At 42.0% G+C, this 20,738-nt stretch overlaps 1 protein-coding gene across 1 annotated transcript; it reads right to left on the reverse strand.

Annotated features, from left to right (window-relative positions):
• Positions 1-7,530: 7,530 nt before the first annotated feature.
• On the reverse strand, positions 7,531-10,238 carry LOC148014692 (mitochondrial uncoupling protein 5-like). The gene is made up of 2 exons (XM_087667090.1): positions 9,591-10,238; positions 7,531-8,950 (listed from the first exon to the last, which is right to left on the reverse strand). Exons 1-2 carry the CDS (start codon positions 10,137-10,139, stop codon positions 8,459-8,461), a joined length of 1,041 nt encoding a protein of 346 aa, XP_087523216.1. The 5' UTR covers positions 10,140-10,238; the 3' UTR covers positions 7,531-8,458.
• Between the last annotated feature and the right edge of the window lie 10,500 nt (positions 10,239-20,738).

The raw sequence follows: 20,738 nt of genomic DNA on the forward strand, positions 1-20,738 counted from the left end.
TAAAGTTAACAGAGAACTCGACACCTGCGATCTTCACTAGCCAATTCTTCAAGACCCCGAATGGCTTCACTCTCATACCGTTTGCTAGCGTGACGTTAACCCTAGCAACTTTGACAGGTGGGTTTCCCCAAGTCTGCAGCACTGCGTGGCTAAGCACACTAACCCCGACTCCCGTGTCTACGATTCCCTTCCTTGTTGTGTCACCCAGGGCGGCAGGACTGCGTGCATCTCAGAGCCTTCCCAGAAGGCGTTGACATGCAAAGATTTAGGCACGGAGTGCAGCGTCAAACTTGGCAATTGTGTCTCTGCATCCTGGTCTTGAGGGTCTGCCGCCGTGACCTGCTCTTGTGATTCCTCGACCCACTGCTTAAGGTCTTGCCATAGGGTAGGGTGCTACTTAAGCAGATCCCCCATGCTAAGTGTTACAGGGGTGGTCACTAGCGTGGTCAAGAGATCGTTAGATACTCGTCCTTCTTTTAGCCTAGACTGTCTGGGCCAATGGCCGCAGCTGATCTGCGGCTCTGTTGCATCTAGGCTTGGTCTCAGTGGCACTGCCTGTGGCACAGTGGCTTCGACCACGACTTAGGTTGAGGCGGTGACATTGGCGTGCTTATGTTGGAGAGATCATCGATCTCGTCCTCTATGATGGGTTCAGCATCTTTGAGATGCTGTTGAGCCTCCCTCACCCATTCCTTCACCTTTTCTATGGCCTCTAATTTTCACTTTGGATGTGGGTATTCCCCCATCTTAGCGCTTCTCTTTTCGGTTGTCTTAGGGGCTGAAGTCTCTGCCTCCGCATCTGAGACTTTCTTCCCAATAGGAAAAGTCGTAGCGCTCTTGGCCTTTAATGCGACCTTAGCTTCCGATCTCTTCTTTTTTCGCCTACGACTTTTCTTTCCTATTGAGGTTGTGTCAAGATTGCTAGGACTTGGCAGAGAGATGCCGGCCTGCTTCGTTTGGGCTCGGGTCATAACTCGCAAGGGAATAGGTGTGGCCTCCCTATCAGGGTTTTCGACACCAAACAGCCCCAATGGGACAGATGGCAAATTAGATGAGCTAGAGGACGGCTTCCGCTTTGGGCAGTCAATGAAAAGATGGGTGATTCCGCACTCCGCGCACCTTTGGTCAGCCTTGTCCCTGTTTTGCTGCTCTCTTTCAGGGCAGCGTGATGAGACATGACCGGGGTGTCCGCAAGTCCAACAAGTGACTGGATCCTGTGGCTGCCCTCCTAGGCCTCTACCCCGTCCTCGTCCTAACGTCATCACCGGCACGGGTCGGTAATCCATGAGGACCGCGTTGCCCTCGTCGTCATGCGAGACGTAAGGGTATATGTAGGTCTCTTCATCATTCGGCTCCTCCACATAGTGTACTGGAGCGTCGCTCGGTGGGTGGGTCACATAAGGACCAGGCGGTCTAGGAATGCATGTAGGATTTATGTCCATTCTAGGGACAGCTGGTTTCGTATCGTTAGGCACGGGTAGAGCCAATGGGGCTCCCCTTTCGAAGAATGGCTGCGGCCTGTTAGCTAGGTAAGGCTGGCCGTAGGGCTGCGAGTATGGAAGTCTTCGTGGTAGTCTGCAATGTGCGATATCGTGACCGAACCTACCGTAGTTAGCGCAAGGTCTTGACCTAGGGTCTTGACACTCGGCCAGCAAGTGGTTTCCACCACAGTACATGCACTGGATGTGCGAGCGCGTTGGTCATCTCAACATGTCTTGTATCTTAGCTAATTCCATCTTGACCTCAGCCAAGCCTTGGTCTGTCTCAATGACCTTCCCCTTATCTTGGGATGATGGGTTTGACCGCTCACTAGAGGCTGACGTTCTCTCTAAGCTTCGCGGGTTGGTCTCTTCTAGATTTGAGCTCCTAAAGCTCCGCTCTTTCAGCTGGTCATCGACTCTGATGGCTTCCTCAAAAACTCTAGCCACCACGTCCCGCTGCAAGCTTGAATTGCCTGCCAATGCCTTATATAACTCCTCGTCTCTAATTCCACTGATGAATACAGTTGAAACTGCTCTGTCAGTCACTCGCTCGCCTAGAGGGATTCTTTTAAAGAAACTTCTCACATGGATCACGTAGTCGCGGATGTCCTCCTTCTCTTTCTGCTTGACATTCATCAAGCGTACTAGCAGGTTATCGGAGTATCCAGGCTCGGCGAACCTCTTGACGAAGAGATCCTTGAGATTATTGAAGTTGGCTCATTCCACGGCATCCAGGCTTATATACCACATCCTACCCTTGTCGCCTAAGCAAAGCCCGAATGCTTGCAAATGTTGAGTCTGGTCGTTGAGGCCATTGGCTTCGCAAACTTGCTCAAACTGCTCAACAAAGCTGTACGGATCGTCATGCGGTTGGTACTTGTCGAGTTGCTTGGCAACAATCGGTATTTTGGCCTGGCTCTTTGAGCCTTGATTTGCCCCTAATCCTGCAAGCAAAGATGTTGCTAGTGCGGTGGCACTCTGCTCTATTGCGGTGTTATCAAGCAGTCTTTTCATGAGGAGCTCGCTCAGTGTCAAGTCTCCCTCTAACGCTCTCTCATGGTTTGTTCAGTTTCGGCTAGCCAAGTTCAGCACTCGCTGCACCTCATGCAGCTCCATGCTTTGCCTTTGGCTCCTAGCCTGTTGATCCCTATTATAATCAGTTATGCCCTGCAATGCCTTACAGGCTAGCCTTCTCTCCTCCTCTAGGTCTGTAATGATTGCATCTGTTGTCCTACCGCGGTGCTCGTACCGGGCGTGTGCGTCATAACTGCTCACCATCTGCTGTACAGCATCTAGAAATACACTCAAATCGAGCTCCTCATTAGACCGATGGTTTGAGCTTTCTTCCGTCATGGTCGAATTCTTGCGCCCCACTGTGCTGTCGATTAGGTTGAATAGTCGTGATGGATCCTCATCATTGGCGCTCCTTGCTTTGTTCTACCCTGCGCTTCGTGTGTTTGTCTATGTCTTGGGTCCTCTCCTATTGGTGGGTTCCTTGAGCGATTTATCTGAGTGAGTTCCTTTGATTATTGAATACAAACCTCAATTTATGGTCACTCAGTGAGTGTGTTGTTCCTCGTGCACTTATGCCCAATCAGGCTTTCAGCTTTCTTAAGTGTACTTCAAGTGCAGAAATGCAATGTGAGTGCCGCAAGCAATTCCCCGGCGTCCTACTCACTCTCGCTCATTTTAGGCCTGATAGGCTTACGGGTCTATTTTTTGGCCGTTTAGTCAGGGTTTAGGGTTTCCTTGTATGTTGCCTTGTTCGCTTTGCGTTGATCAGGTTTTACGGTTCAGCGGCTCACATCCAAGTCCTTGGGTCCCTCACTGTCTACTGCTAACCGCTAAGCGGCTGTGTACTACCATTTCTCTTATCACGTGTGCCAGAATCAAGTTATGAGCGCCCGAAGGGTTTTGACAAGTTGCACTAATGCGTATTTGCTGGGTCGGGTCAAATTTCTGACAGATTTGACAAAAAGTTGCACTCGGACCAACTGGTCCGAATTGCAGGGTCCGAGTGGGTCATTCGGACGGGCCGAATGGCACAAGGTCAAGGGCCGAATCTCCAGATCTGACTCGGACGATTTTTATTTGGACAGGCCGAATGGCAGGTTCGGACGGGTCGAATGGTAGTTGGCCGAGGGCTGAATCCCGGGTGTGGTCGAGTTCCGAATTTGGGACTCAGACGGGCCGAGGCCGAATGTGCCACGTGGCAAAAAGTTCTGGCTCGAACGGTCCGAGTGGGTTGACTCGAATGGTTTGACTCGGACGGTCCGAGGGCCGACTAGGGTTCCGAGCCGAGTGGCCAAATGGTAAGGGGCCGAGGGCCAATTCTGGGACTCGGCCCAGAAGCGACCGCTCGGACGGGCCGAACACAGCGCGACAGAAACAGCACGATGTCGATTTCGATCAATTCTTGGGATTTATACAATCATACCAAGCACAACCCTCCAGATCCTATCTAGGGGGATAGAGGAAGGGATTCATATACCTGAACGAGTCGGTGAGTGCATCGGTGATGCGATCGAATCACACAGGCTAGGGCTCTCTAGCTCTCTCTCTCACACTGAAATGGCACAAATGAGCTCTCTTTTGGCCTCCTGGCTCTTATATGCCTTCCCAAATGTGACATTGATACCCCCAATCACTCTCTTATCGATCTTAGACCTCATTAGCGAGCATTTTGCACGATTTTTTCCCCGTTTTGCCTTGTTTTGAAACAGTAAACCCTACCCTTTTCCGGTTTGATTTCCTAACTCTAACCTACACTAAATGCAACCAAAATCGAAGGCAAAAAACTGAAATAGATCCTCCATGCTTTCCAATCATCAACCAACCAAAATATCCCAAAATACTTACTTGTTTTGAAGATTAAAAAAACACCCCACTTCCTACCTATCTCAAGCTCCGTTTCGGGGATGAGTACCCTACTTCGATGCTCGATATGAGGCGTGCAAGTGCTCAAGCTTGAATCCGTTGGTCCCGGCAACGGAACCAAAATGTGGGAGCTTTCGCTCAACCGCCAAGACCCACGGACCGCTTATTGTTTCAAGCGTTCCAAGCGAGCTCTAATGGCTATCTCTCACCTAGCTGACGCGCCGTCGATCCTACGAGTGTAGTGAGCTTACCTTGATGCTCGATCGAGTACCCTCCTCTCTCTTGCACTCCGGTAGCTCCACAATTCGTGATGCTAGCTCAAGCATCCTCAAGCCTCCTCCATCTCCAAGCTCCATCCTCCATAGCCGCGCGCGCAAGAGAAGAGAAGAGAAGACAGGAGAAGAAGAGAAGAGGAGATGGTGAAGAGCTTCACCCTCTTGATCCCTCACTCTCACACACACTCACTTCCTCAAACTCTCACACTTTCTCTCTCAAGAGCACACACAAACAAGAAGGAGAGAAGAAGAGAGGAAAAAGAAAACTCTTTTTGCCACACACCAAAGAATGCGCTTCTCATTCACTTTTCAACTTTATATACAAAACCCTAAATCCTTTTTGGGCGGTCATCCCCTTTTCCCTCTTTTACATGGCCGGCCGTAGCCTAGGCCCTTTTTCCCATTTCCCACCATTCTAATTTATGCTATTCCCAACTAATGCATATACTTTGCACAGGAGCGAGCCTGGCACTCTTTTACACAGATTCGGGGGCGCTTTCGCATTTTAATGGTGCGCCTTTTTCTCTTTCGTTGCCTTGGCCCGACATTGAAGCTTTCTGAGGGTCATGCCGAACATTTGAATTTTTCAAGGATTGGCTACCGGTCAAGGCACCTTTTTCTGCTTTTATCCTGCGCCTTTTTTGCTATTTCCCTTTTTTCCATTTCCCGCTCCTTTGTGCTATGGAAACACGGTAACACTCTCTACATCTTTCTTTTCTCTCATATGTTCTCTCTCTGTGCCAGCATAATATTTACCATATATCTTTTAAGTATATAAGAAAGTCGAGCGTGTATCTCGGATCTTATAACACTAGTCATGTTTGCACAAACTTTGGGACTCCTTGTTCTTGCTTTTCTTTGTGCATTCTTGTGAGTGAGTGAGGAAAGAAAGGATGGGCATGGGAAGCAAGTATCTGCATGTGGATTGGTGGAGCAAGTGACGAGCCTCGGCAAATGACTACAAAGAAGGGGCAAGTGCTTGTTCACTACAACTCGAATATGAGTCTCGTCTACTTGTTTCTTGCATGGGAATGATAGGTTATAGATCGATTTTGAGAGGAGTCCTTGTTATGGTTATGTGAGAGATAGAAATATAACAATAGTGAGTTGAAGATTTTGAAAACAATAAGAGTTTGTCCAAAGTCCCGCATGTTGTGCATGTGAAGCATAACATAAAGAAACAAGTCCACTTTGCACTCCAAGCTCTTTCTTACTTCCGAACTGCACTCTTGAAGGGCTAGAATCATTTTTGCTTGTATGATTACTCCTTAGACATCTATAGAAATTGCAGTTGAATTCCTTGTCTGATAAGGTATTTAATGCTTGAAATTTGCCTTGTGGTCACAAAACAATGTGAAAGATCTTCTTAAAAGGCTATAAAAATATGCACCTCAACAAGGGCACATGATGTGTACCTTTTAGCAAGTTTGATGCAATATTTTGATTAAAAGAGAATATCCCAAACACTTACTCTAATAGATGGAACATGTAAAAAGTAAAATTCAAATCTACTAATTTCGTTGTATTGAATTTGGATGGAGGATATTCATATAAATGTTTTGTTATGAATAGACATGAAGGGTAACTTGGGGACCATTATAGCAAGAGCTACCGTGGTCCCCTTCTGAAATCAAAACCATAGGAAATTTCCAAAATCCTTCAACATATTGGGTTCACAACAATGAGACAAGGTGAGGAAAAAGAATATTAGCCCCTACTTTGTTCCACATACTAAGATTTAAGGCGATGAAGGTTTTTCAATAGTTGGAAAAAGGCCATTAGTATGATACAAACAAGGGCCTTTAAAAGAACATGCTATGTGGTTGAAGGAGATTTAGGACTGCTTCGTGTCGTCCAATCCCATCATTGAGTTTGTTTGATTGTATATGCACCCTAATACTCTTTAACTGTTGGGAGTAGTGGCTTTGTATCAAGGGCTTGGCCCCATTCCCCTAGCTTAAGTGACTAGCTAAATCTCAAAATGCCAACCATTTTGTGAATATGGCTTGTGACATTGAATTGGCAGTTTATTCTTCCACAAGAAGAGTTTAATCTTTCTTAGGAAAAAAAAAAGTTTAGATTTTAGGGGGATTGATTCGATCTTTTGCCCCCTTCTAATCTCTTCACAAAGAAGTTGAGATTTTATCACGACCCTTCGAATTATGAACATGGGTTGTGATTATTACGTTGTGTCCAAATTGGGGTTGTGAGAGAGATGTGGGCACTCTTCTCGAAAGTGGTGTGTCAACTCATCATAGAGTGGGTTAGCATGGAGGATTGTTATGTTGGACTTAACTCAAGGACTTGTATAGAAAGCTTATGATGAAGAGTGTAGATTTTTACAAATGTTTGTGGAAATTGCTCAACTCACACATTTAAGAAGAGTTTAATGTGATTTCTGTGCATTTCTCAAAATATAATACTTTTCCCAAACATTGGTGGTAAGAGCTGGTGACAAAGAGACTATATAGCAACACAAGAATATAAAGATCAAGGGATTGCCATGGGGCATATGCTTGGGTGTATAGGTTTAAAAGCGCAACCTGGCCGTCGAAGCTTTTATGATCTGCGTTTTTTAAATGTAAAAGTATCTTTATTACGATCGAAAAGTCCGTGTATGGTTAGATATTTTGGTTCTTCGGGAAGCATATGCCGAGCGTCTCGCGAGAGAGAGAGAGAGAGAATCGCATGAGGCACGATTCTCATGAATATGCTGGAATCGGTGGCGATCCCCGATTTCCAAATTTTTTAATCGTTCAGAAGCATATTGTCACAGTGTATCATTCATACCAATAATCACATTGCCTTTAATTACGGGAATGGAGTGTCATAAGACTGCAAGTGAAAGGTCGAGATCATAATATGAGAGCTCAGAGAATAGTAGAACACATCATAATGAATGAGTAGTAGTAAGCCGGCTGCCTCATTTAAGCACCAATGTGTCAGAGGGTCTTTAGTGCATGAGACTGTACTAGACATGAGACTCCGAGTCGGATGATGCAGGAAAGGAACATCTTTGGGCCAGTAGGATTTCATGCAGTATCATGTGAAATGCTTCCTTGGGTTTTTATTAGAATGGAGAACTTCTGGATTCTTGCTTATTCGTTCTTCACAGATCCTTGGTGATCCTTCTTTAGGGTTTCACATCCATGAAGGAGAAATGAAGCGTTGAAGAGATACAATGACTGGATTGTGGTTGATTGTACAGGTGTTAAGATAGTAAAGTTTGGAAGGCTGATCACATGCACGGAAACGTTTTGATCATATCCAAGAGTTGGCTTCACCATGTTAATTAAGAACCTGACTGCAAAAGGAGTTGATAGAACCAAGACTAAATTACTTTTTCACCATGTTAATGAAGAGCCTGATTGCAAAAGGAGCTATAGAACCAATCTGGATCAACTAGCCTCAACAGTCTTCTTATAGATTCGATGAACCATATGCTCGTATATATTGGTATTTGACATAATATATATTTATAGACATAAGAATTAATGCTAGATATTTGCAGTTACAGAGCAAAATTGAAGGTAACTCTGCTCCATTCGCAGGCAGGTGCTCCATAACCTGCATCGTCCTGTGCTGTTTGGTTGATCCCTTACAAACAGGTGTAATGCAGCATTATCCAGAGCACATAGGAAAAAATTGTACTTCAATAAGGCAATCCTGCAGAAGGGCTTCATTTGCCAGACTGCACGGATTGCTGACCAGGCTAAACTGATTGAATAAGCTCACAATCCTCCATAGACATTCGGCCGTACTGATTGGTTGCCTGATTTGATCCAGCAGTCCTAACCTTTTGCAACCTCCTAAGTTTCTCGTATGCTACAAGTTCTTTAATGCTCTGCGGATTTGCTCAAGTGTTATGAAGAGCACCACAGTGAAAGGACCTTGCCTGGTGAGGGTTGGTAGGAAGCCTTTGTAGAGTGCAAATCCCCCCTCTTTTTGAACCGTTTTCAGAGCACAGTCGAGGGGTCCATTATAGGGGCGAGACTTCCCAGGCTCCGCCGGCATGTTCATGAGGCGAGTCTTCACAACATCAATGGGGTTAGATGCTACTGATGCAACAAGGCCTGCGCTGAAACTTGCTGCAATGTACAGGAGAAGGCCATGTGTGAGAAGCCCACTATGAACAAGGGCTTCCTTGACCTGATCATATGTTGCTAGCTGACACGCAGTGACCACCATGGCTCTTTGAATGGTGAGAGTGGAGCCTGTCCACAGGGATTGGATGCCTTCTTCCTTCACCATCCTCACCAGTGCATCCACCACACTAGTGTAATTCCTCCTTTGATCGGGAGGGAGAAGCCCATCTGCCTGCACAAAACCAACTCTTAGAATATATTTCGGATAACTTGATGGCATCTGGTTGAACCTCTTGGTCCAGCTGCAATCTAATTCAAAATCAGAACCTACCATTTCTTCTGCTTGTGCTTTTATTGAGATGGACCCTTTCACAACGCCACATACATTGGACCTTACGTGAGGCTATGCTATCGGAGGTTTCAAGCAGCTGATCCATTTAATCTAAGTATCACATTGGACCTTACGTAGGGCTATGATATCAGAAGTTTTAAGCAGCTGATCCATTTAATCTACGTATCTCCTTTTAGATGTGGGTTTTGAAGCCTTTTATCACCATCATCAGGCAAGGAAAATTTTGCGAATGTCATGACACCATTTCAATCATGCAGAGCCAGTTTCAATACCCGAAAAGAGAGCGCACTGGTGCAAAGTTCAGTTAACATACAGTAGGGAATAAAAGCCCACTGCATATGGAAAGGGTGGGCAAATTTGAAGGAAACATGCATTAAGACATATTCAATTCTCCAACTTTTATAAACAATACTGAATAAATGCTGCACATTGCATATGACAAAAGTTTCCAATTCTACAGTGCAAAGCCATTAGAAACAAAGCGGCTTACTTCGGATGTGGCAATGTGACATTATTATACCTGCATTCTGACCATAGCAACGTCGGCGGGATTGCCGACTGCAGCACCAACGGCACCGGCGAGGAGGCCTGCAGTGACTTTCTTTAGGATAGGCAGGCCTCCTTGGATGGAGGGCTCCTCCCACTGGCGCTTGAGCAGCTCGTAGAGCCCCATTCTGGTGGTGGAGTAGAGGCTCTGCCGCAGAACAGTGGCGGACAAGCCGGAGAAGAGCGCGTGGAAGCCCTCGGTCTGCACTAGCCTGATGCCCATGGACAGGGGCCCTCCCCCAATGGCAGTGCTGCTGCTCTGCACCATCACCATGGCTCCCCCTGCTGCTGATGCCGCTGTGGACAAGGACTGGGCCAGTATTGATGCGTCCCCTTCCAACTGCATCCTCACCTTGATCAAATCAAATGGGTGAGTGGAGCATCCTGCTACGATGGAGGCCAGGCCTCCTTCTATGAAGCCCCGCATACTCATGTGGAAGGAGGAAGCAGAAGAAGAAGAAGAAGGAGAATTCTGTATCGTGGGGGATTGAGTAGTCCAAGAGAGAGAAGAGGAGCAATTCATGGGGAGAAAGACGAGCTAGCCAATACTATCTCAAGCTCCAACTTGGTTGGTTGATTGATTGAGAGAGAGAGAGAGAGAGATGATTCATGAAAGCCTGAAAGAGTAGAAGTTTATAAAGGTGGGAGAGGACATTAGCAAAGGGTCTACAGAATATACTGGAATCCGACACTTAAACTCGATTTACTCATACTACGGTGGGGGGGAGAATCTAACCCCGGTTGAGTTAGATCTTCAACTTGACGCACCTTTTCGAGCGGAAGTATAGAATCTTCTTTACAAAATACCACACAAGAGGAGATGGAAGACAATTTTTATCCATTCTCTTCTTATATTTAGTGCTTGTCATGCGAGAACCTTTTTTCTTAGCCCTGAACACTCTTGAGCGAGTCGTTTTGGAAACTGTATCGTAAATACATTTTTCATCTATATTCAAGAATAGGTCAAACCTACATTTTGATATCCATCCAACAATCAATTAGAATTTTGGGACTCTTGTAAGGTTGAACCTTTAAGGAGGCAAGTTGAGAAGTGGCTAAGTGATACAAACTTGCATCAATGCGAGAGAGAGCGCAGCACTTTTCGGTGATCAAGAGAATTTTGATGAAGAAACTATTGAGGCCCAAGGGAGTCAATCTTAGACGGCTCTAGTCCTCAAGGCCATTTGTCAATTCAGGAATGAGCTTGCCTTTGGTTGGAAAGGTTTTTGTGATTTAATTGATGTAGCAAAAAGTATTAGGGAGGAGCTCGATATGTTGTGTAAGAAACTGCGAGGTAAGGTTCATGTGTTTAAGGTAATGCATAGGAAGCTTCACTCTGACAAATAGCCTTCGTTTGATACATGCATTTTGGCATAGAGATATTATCTTTCTCTTTTGATAACATATGTCAACATAGCATGCATGCAAACAGAATGAGAAGTTTGTTTTCTATAATTGGTTGCGTGTTGGTTGTGACACATCACGCATGCAAACAACACATTGCATAAATCGATGACACTCTAAGATCTACGAACATGATCTACATGACCAAGCCCTACGATTTTCTTTTTAAAGCATCTCCATTCTTGGTTATATAAAAGGAGCATAAAAGAGAGACGGTAAACAACACCAAAAACCACATTTTCAATCCATCCTTTTTGAGGGGCACAAGCATGACTTGGTGTAGATGTTTTTGTTTTGAACAACATAAAAATCCTCCATCTCAACTAAGGTGCTTGCAATGAACATATGAAAACTACATGGATTCTTTAAAAAAGTAGGTGCACTAAAGAGAGAAAGGGTCTTGTCACATGAGTGAAAACAACTTTGCTTTAGCTAGTAAACCAAAGGAGGCCCACCCCCTGGTCTCCTCCTCCTCTACCCCCACACGTGACCTAAAGCCATTTCAACCTCTCTTGTTTTCATTTATACAATGATGCTTTTAGAGTGCTTACGATGTGTTGAATCAATGGATGTGGCATCCCTTTAAGGTAAATAGATATTTGTAGAACTTGAAGATATGAGTAGCCTAGGATTTTCAATGCCCCATTTTTTTACCTTTGGGAGGGGGTTCCTTGGAGGTTCCATGTTGAATTAGGAGATATGGCACCACTCACATAGTCATGAATCCTACATGCAACTAAGATAGTTCTGATGAACCTTTAAATCATCTTTGACAAATCTAACAAACATAAGCCATTGGATACTAGTGCACTTTTCCCCTTAATTTGACATTTATTATAACCTTGTATTTGGTCTCGAGCTTTTTGTGCTTACGCACATGATTTCATATGCTTCTAGGGGACGTTATAAAAGTATAAGAATCATGAGTCTAATAGATACCCCAAAGCATGCAAAAAGCAATAGACACTTGAATAACATGTGAGTACATATGTTTTCCATCAAAATCAAACAAGCATCTCACAGTCTTCATGAAATGCAAAGAAGATGTTTTATCGCTAGAAGTCAAGCTCAAGTAGACTTAAAGTTTGCCTCGTTATCACATTATTGTGACATAGCATTGATTATTCTCTAGAATTTTGATCATCATCGCTCATAAAGTAATTAGGATTGGTGTGTCTCTAACAAAGTCGCACTCATAAATGGTGTGACCTTGTTAAAGATTCAAGGCACATTTGGTGGTGTGATGGACAAGCAAATGAGTGATCACATCTACAAGTAGTGTCTAAGAGCATAACAACTAAAACTAGTCATATGCTTTACATAATATATGTGATGGGAGATCTAGAGCTCTCATTGTCTCACTCTTCTCTTGTAAAGTACTAAAGCATACGAAGATCCATAGTTTCAACACCGTCTTCCAATTTAACACATCAACAAATTTTTGAGGCATGAACAAATTCAATCATTGTGATCAATGTGGCCTAAAACAATGTATTCTATTAGACATCAAAGGTTAAGATAGTCATCAATAGTATACAATATTGCCAATGAGCCGTAGCACAATTGGTTGAGGTGGGTATGTGAGTTTCTATTGGTCATAAGATCGAATCCTCCCAACTACTACGTGACGGCTCAGCACCCACCACTAGTGAAAATCTAATACAATAACAAATAGCCATTTGGCAAGCATTTTTAATAAAACAATATATCATATTTGACATCAAAACTTTGAATGAGAGGACAATTAAGAAAAAGAAAATTCCTAGTATATATTAGGGATACCATATCAGATATCATAAATTTGAAGTTTCTTGAATGTAGAGGAATTATTTGGTCAAGGAGCTATCAATAGCTATAGATGACATGAGACAATATGTGAGCAGAAAATGGGTTCTCCACTAGTCATTGTCTCATATAGACCAAGGCCTCCTTTTTTGGGAATCCCAATGTATTGAATAAGGCACTCTCTCATCTATTAAGGGCATTGGCTCCTTGCCTCTCCAAAACCCAAATTGTGCACTTGGCCTTAATGACCAATGCACCCACTACCAACCTCTTGCATATACAGTCATCTCCATCATCTAGGCACATACACCATGCATAGCCACATGTCATACTTGGATAGTTCACTATATGTATACCCTCTATATCACGTGAGTTCAAGGCCTATTTATAAATATCATTATCTGTGAATTTTCTCTTAATAAAACATAACCCTTTTCTATTCAATTTGTACGTAACTCCTTTATATAGGACCCTTTTGTATGTAAAAAATGTGTAAAAATGGTATTTTAAAAATCCTTATATTGAATCCACATGATACATGTGTGTGTGTGTGTGTGTGTGTGTGTGTGTGTGTGTGTGTGTGTGTGTGTGTGTGTGTGTTTATGACTGATCTCCTCGAGATGTCATATGCATAGTACATGTACTAAAAATATGTGGTCTTTTCTAGTTGGGTTCTAGTTATAAAAGAAAATCTCATGCTCAAAAACATAACGAGCATAGTCATACTTAATCATGACCACCTACTATTCGCACATTGATCTTCTTACTATTGACTAAAAATATAAAACACTAAGAATGCCCAGTACACCATCGACTATGAGACATCGTGCATTGTGGTCCAAATAATAGTGAAAATCAAGTAGTAGCCTATCAAAGCTCTACTAGTACAGTCTAAAAGCACTAAATTTTAGGTCTCATAAATGGATCATGTACATACCTCATAGTTTATGCCCTTTCTATGTCAAAGTTGTCATGAGACAATGACTAGTGGAGAAAATGGGTTCTCCACTAGTCATTGTCTCATATAGAGCTGAAATTGGCTACTTGAAAATTATTGCATGTCTCAAGTAGTCATCCATTTTGAATATCCATTTCAATATAAGCCATGGACTAATGTTGAATTATTGTATCTCCTCATCCAACATGTTAGCATGCATTATTGTTAAGGCCATGGAGCACTAGCTACAAGCCACATCAAGTCTAGTATCAAACTCAAAATCCAAAGTTCTAAGGAAGGAAACATACTTGAAGAAAAAGCATCAATGCAGGGTGGGATTCTAACCAGAATGTTTGACAATCAGAATTCCATCCAACATCTTTAAAAAGAAGAACAGATAATTAGTAATAATTTAGCCACTGCCCTACGTGGAAGTATCTTTAGGCTTGTAAATATTTCATGCCTTCAAGTTTTAAATACTCATACATGTAGTTGTCATGCCAACAAATCTATAGGTGGCCAACTAACTAAGTGTTTAGAATAGGTACCCCCAATGGTAGCCTTAAAAAAGCTTAGAATTGAGGCAAAATGGGTGTGAAAGATCCCTTAGATCATAGGAATGAGGTTGAAGGATATACATACACTCATATTCACCATGTGCACTCTTTTGCCATTTTATATCTCTAGATAATGCAAAATGAGTTGCCTTGATTTTCTAATATATTGTGCCTTCTTGAGCTTATGTGAGAGTGAGGCAATGAGCACTTGAGTGGGAATGGGAGTGGGAGTGAGGGACATGAGTGGGAAATGAGGCTTCCTTTTTGCTTCTTCTTCTTCTCTTCACTTTCTTCCATTTAAGCTAAACAATAAAGGACCCCCATGATTTTTAGTGTGTAGATAGGTGGGTGAATTCTTTCTTGATCAATGATGAAGAGTTTAGAAAATTGGGAAAATTTTGAGATAAATTGCTATTTCTGAGCTTTTTTTTGGGTGAATTTTAGGCCAAAATATGCAAATTTTTGTATGGATATCCTATTGTTTGAGTTTTTAAGCCAAAGACTTTAGCCCGATAACCTAGAAAATCTCAAAAAAGTAGCCTTGGGGCTAAAATTCACCCTCAATGTTTACCCTTCTTCCATTGGAGCTACATGGTTTCAAAAAAAATATTATAGAGCAAAAGGGGGAGAACGTGTCGAGTGTCCAAGTCTAAGCTTGAACTAATCAACAATAGCAAGGATGCCATGATGAATACTTCGACTTTCCAATAGATAGGCTACAATGAAAGTGAGCTACTGTATGATGAGAGGATCTAGTGCTTATAGTCTCTTCTGCCCATTTCATATTGAGAGGTCCAACAAGAGGTATTGACAAAGCTCAAAGCCCCAAAATTTGTGGTTCAAGGTTACTATGTGGGATGCTCATGGGATGCACATGGTGAGCCTTGTCATTTGAGGGAATGCTCAAGAGTGACACCATTTTGAAAGGTGGAGCAATAATGAAAGTACAAGTGGAAGTAAGATCTATGGAGGTTCAAGCAAGAGAGAGCAAGGCGGTTCAAGCAAGAGAGAGCAAGGTGGTATGTGGAAACTCCAACAGTCACAATGTGTGACCTACCTTCCCTTATTCTATTGTCATAGAAGCAATAGTTAATGGTGACTTATGGCCACCACCTGTAGCATATAGGTGTGCAAACAGTAAGTACGAGTAGATGTAGGTAGCTATCCGCAGATGGTCTTTAACCCCCAAAAACCTTCCACTTAAAGGGGAAAGTGCCTGAGTGTGAAGAAAATAAGAAAAAATGACAAATTACAATGTATACATAGAAGTAGAACATGATGAGAAATAGACGTCATCTCATCCTATACACATCATCTTCCTAAGGAAGGCATAACATTCTCTTGGGAGTCTTTTAGTGAGTAGGTCTATAGGATTCTCATTAGTCAAGATCTTGAAAGGTCTATCTGCTTGCCCTCAATCACCTCTCTGATGAAGTGACAATAAACCTCAATGTGCTTGGTCTTTGCATGAAAGATTGGATTGCATGCCAAGTGAATAGCACTCATAGAGTCTAAATGCAATGTAGGAGTCATAGTCATACCAAGAACTGCAACTAGATAGCCTAGCCATAAGGCCTCCTAGCAAGCCTTTGTGTGATTGCAATGTACTTAGCCTAAGTGGTAAACAAGGCTATACATTTCTGCACCTTGGACATCAAAGAAATAACACCTGCAACAACAAAGGTGGAGACATAGCTAGAGGTGAACTCTCTACTACATGCATGTCTTGTATAATCAGAGTTTGTGTAGCCCATGACTATAGTATCCTAGCCACCATAACAAATACACATATCTGTAGTGTCCTTAACATATCACATAATGCCCTTCATAGTGTCCCAATTGTCACCTACTAGTAGGTGTCGCCATATAACAATCCACAACTCCAAATTCAAATGTTATGTTAGGTTGAGTGGCTATCATAGCATACATCAAGCTACCCGCAAAGTTGATGCATATGAGATATTTGCCAAATTGTCCCTCTCATCATTTCACTGGGGACAATCTGCCTAATTGACCTTCACATGAGAAGGTAATGAACAACCAATAGGCTTAGCAACTTGCATATAGAACCTCTCAAGAACTTTGTGAATGTACTCCTTCTATGACAAGTAAAGGAGTCCCTTAGAGCAATTGCGCATAATGTGCATACCAAGTATGTGAGAGACATACTCCATGTCCTTCATCACAAAGCTCTTCTTAAGATAAGTTTTCAAAGCATCCATCTCATCATGAGCACTCCCAATAATCAACATATCATCAACATATAGTATCAAAACGATAAGGCTACCATCTTGGGCCTTCTTTATATAAAGACACATATCTGTATCACTATAAAAATAACCCTATGAATATATAAAGGCATCAAACTTACGATACCATTCCTTAGATGCCTACTTAAGTCAATAAATACTCTTCCTCAAAATCCACATTAGGTGTTTCCTACCCTTTTCCACAAAGCCCTTATTTATTGCATATACATATCCTCATGCAAGTCTCCATGTAAGAAAGTTGTCTTAACATCCATTTGGTACAAGTCTAGATCCATTTGCGCAACCAAGGCCAAAACCAAGCAAAGGATTGTCATCTTGACTACATGGGAGAATATCTCATCAAAGTCAACTTCTTTTTCTTCTTTAAAATCCTTAGCAACCAAACGTGCCTTATATGCTACCTTAGGGCAACCAAGAGTTGATTGTCAACTTATACACCCACTTGCATGCCAATGCATGTTTACCATCTAGCAAGGAAACCAAATCCGTGCACAATTTTTTTACAGTGAATCAAACTCAAACTGTATGGCCCTCTCCCAAGAGTGACTAGCACCTCTACACATAGTCTCCTTATAAGCAAGGGACTCACCAAAATATGTCCACTATCACATACTGCATAGATGGCTCAAAATGATTAAGAGGTTTGGAGGCTCTAGTAGAGCATCTCAAGTAAGCTGTGAGGCATATACTACATGTTCTCTCTATCTAACACAATGATCATATACAACATGTGGATTCTAGATCACTACATCATCAACAATTGTTGCAATAGGCTATCTAACTAGGGTTGGCTATACTATAATAGGAGGCTTCTTCGAAAGATTGCCATGTGTACCTCAACTACCTGATTTGGTCTCATATGCATTTTTTCCCCATGGAAAACAACATTATGGCTACAAATAACCTTCCACTCCTACGGTTCTCAAAGGCAATAGCCCATCTAACCTATATCACCATATCCAAGAAAGATGCTTTTGATGGACTTTACATACAATTTGTTGCATTTGTCTTTGGGAATATAGCATAAAGCCTCACATCCAAAGACTTGCAAGTGTGCATACGAGGGAGGTTTACCAAACCATACCTCCTGTGTGTCTCTACCACAAAGAGCAGCACGTGGGGATCTATTAATCAAATGAATTGCAGTACTAACTACCTCCACCCAAAAGTACTGTGGTAAACCTACCTAACTATGCATAGTTCAAACTCTTTCCTAAAGAGTCCTATTCATGCACTCTACAACACCATTCTAGGGTGGCGTGTATGGGGCATCCAACTAATTCTTAATGCCCCTCTCATCAAAAAATTGCTCAAATGCCTTAGGGATACATTCATCCCCATTATCAAATCATAGGCATTTCATCCTATGCCCAAACTGGTCTTCAACCATAGCAAGAAAGCACTAAAACGTATGCAAGACTTTAGGCTTCTACTTTATGGGATAGTCCAAGACCTTATGCAAATAATCATTAATGAAGGTAATAAAATACTTCACACTCCCTAATGACTAACAGGGCATAGGACACAAACATCTAAATGCATAAGAGCCAACATCTTACCCAAGCATGTAGAACTAAACTTTTTATGTGAGTTATGAGTCTACCTACCATATAAACAATAATCATAAGAGTGAAAATGTGAGTAGTCAAGAGGTGCAAAGTACTACAAGAAAGTAACGACTTTCATTCCTTTAAGGGACATATACCCAAGATGGCAATACCAAAGAGATACATGTGGAAGATTGGTCACGGATCAACATACCCAAATATAAGCAATTGATATAGGCTATTAACCTTGGCACCTTTTGCAAAAATGAGGTTGCCACGATCACCAAAAGACACATGATACATGTCATCATCCACTTGTCTAGCTAAGATAAGTCTTCTAGTCAAAGTCAAGACACGACATTCTTCATGCAACACAAATGGAGCACTAGTACCAAACTAAAATCTCACATCACCTATGCCAACAACATCACATACATGATCATCACCTGGTTTGACTAAACCTATAACAATATGGTCGGTTTAAAACCAATGACAATGTGGGGTAGCATGGAAAAAATGACCCATTCAAGAAGCCAACATTGAGAGTAAGCAAATCAAACTCTACTTCAAGGCAACATGTATGTAATCATTTGAGCTATACTTCAAGGCATTTGTCTCTTCTATCTTAACATTGGACTTAGGAACAATGGTGTGATCATTAGAGGACTTAGCATTATCTTGCACTTTGCCTTTCCCTTTTTTGTGCCTATCATTGTGCAGCTTATGGGGGCAATATGGCCTTATGTGATCGTGTTACCCACAATAATGGAAAGAGAGGACTTATGACCATGGGACTTACTACATGATTACCAATGAGACTTAGACTTGCCCCTGTTAGGCCTTGAGTCTCTACTATGATTATTATTCCCTTTTTTATCATGTCCACATCTAACTATAACTGCATGAGAACCACAGGCGACATCAATGTTCTTCCTATTCACTTTTTCGACACGAAAAGTTTCCTCTACATCATAGCATTTAAACCTATCTTTGGGAGAAAGCACTCATAATGGTACAGAATGTATCCCAAAACTTTAGTGTAATAAACAAGAATAGAGACTTAATGTTTTCCTCAAACTTAATGCCATACGAGATCAACTAACTGATAATAAAGTGGAACTCATTCAAATGAGTGGACATAGGAGTGTCCCCCTTCATGCCAAGGTCCACAAGCTTCTTTAACTAATACAACTGAGATGCAAGACTCTGCTTGCCATAAAGATCACATATCTTTTGCCATAGATCATATGTACCACCTTCTATCTTAATAACATTGAAATACATATACTTGGACAACAACAAGATAATGGTGGACTTGCATAGCTCATCCAAATCAGCCTAAGCATCTATATCAAACTCCTTCTCCTTTATGCCTTTGCATTTCAAATGTCAGATTTGCTTATTTTGCACCAATACCTGCAAATTTGAGTCTTCCAATAATTAAAGTTGGTGCCATCCAACTTGTCTATGTTAAAGATGGCACTATCCCTAGTGCAAATGACATTATAATTACAAAGCAAAGAGTAAATGGGCTACTATAATAACAATAAAACAATCCCAAAATCAGCCCAAAACCGACTGTAAGAGACCGGGTATAATGTAAGATATAGCTATCCACAAAATAGATGTTCTAGAGTGCATATAACAAGTTTTTGCTCTCAAATAACTACTCAAAACTAAAATTCCAGCATAGTTGGTCGCAAGTTTGCAGTGAATGAATGTACAATTGTAGAAAAATGAGCAAAAAGGCAAAGCTCCCATTGTTGTTAACATCTAGGTAGCAAGTGTGATATACAATGTGGCTAGTAGTGGAAAATAGAGCATTAACCCATCAAGGTACCAAGCACTATTAGAGACCCAAAGATGTCGAAGACATAGAGGCAATCCCAAACAAGAGTATAGTTGTACATAAGATAACTTTGCATATGAGATCTCGCAAAAGCAATAGAGATCTGACAATCAGTAATTAATTCACTACATATGAATACTGAATCTCAGTTAAAAAAACAAGAATGCATCCAAGCTAACAAACCCATCTAGTAGTAGGAGAAAGTATGGAGTGTACAAAACAAAGCTAAATCATCATTAGTGTCTACATAAACAATATAGACCATAACCAACTAAGCATATATACATAAACAAATACAAGTCTTCCACTGACTCAACAATCCAAGCTCTGCAAAGAAAGGATAAAATGCTCCCATTGAAGCAAACTAGAATGTCCAAGAGTAAAGCAAAGCTCAATGCATATGCCTCATATCATTTTCATGCCCAATGACATAAAACAATACATTCGGGACCATGTACCTACAATGTCTTCAAACCTGTAAACCAATAAAACATTAATGCAAGTAGCCACTGCAAATATGAAACCATCAAAGCTCAAATCCAATGCCTAGAGCTCAACATAAGCATATCTGGGCATAATAACCAACACCAAGCATCAACACATCAATGTAGCATCCCCAAAAGCATGTGCATGCATTCAACACATAAGCCTTAACAATGAATGCTTGCTGTCCACATGGTATTATAACAAAGAACCCTTCAAAACCTAAGGTAAATAAGCTCTAGTCAGTCGAAAAGCCTTTCCACAGCATCAATATATCATCCAAGCACAAC

The sequence above is a fragment of the Lygodium microphyllum genome, chromosome 25 (assembly GCF_053477565.2).
Source record: "Lygodium microphyllum isolate KBCC chromosome 25, Lygodium_microphyllum_v1.1.10, whole genome shotgun sequence".
Lineage (NCBI taxonomy): Eukaryota > Viridiplantae > Streptophyta > Polypodiopsida > Schizaeales > Lygodiaceae > Lygodium > Lygodium microphyllum.

Coding starts and splice junctions, on each gene's coding strand:
- LOC148014692 (XM_087667090.1), bottom strand. CDS start 10,139: ATGAATTGCTCCTCTTCTCTCTCTTGGACTACTCAATCCCCCACGATA. Junction 8,951..9,590: donor TTGCTATGGTCAGAATGCAG/GTATAATAATGT, acceptor GGTTTTGTGCAG/GCAGATGGGCTTCTCCCTCC.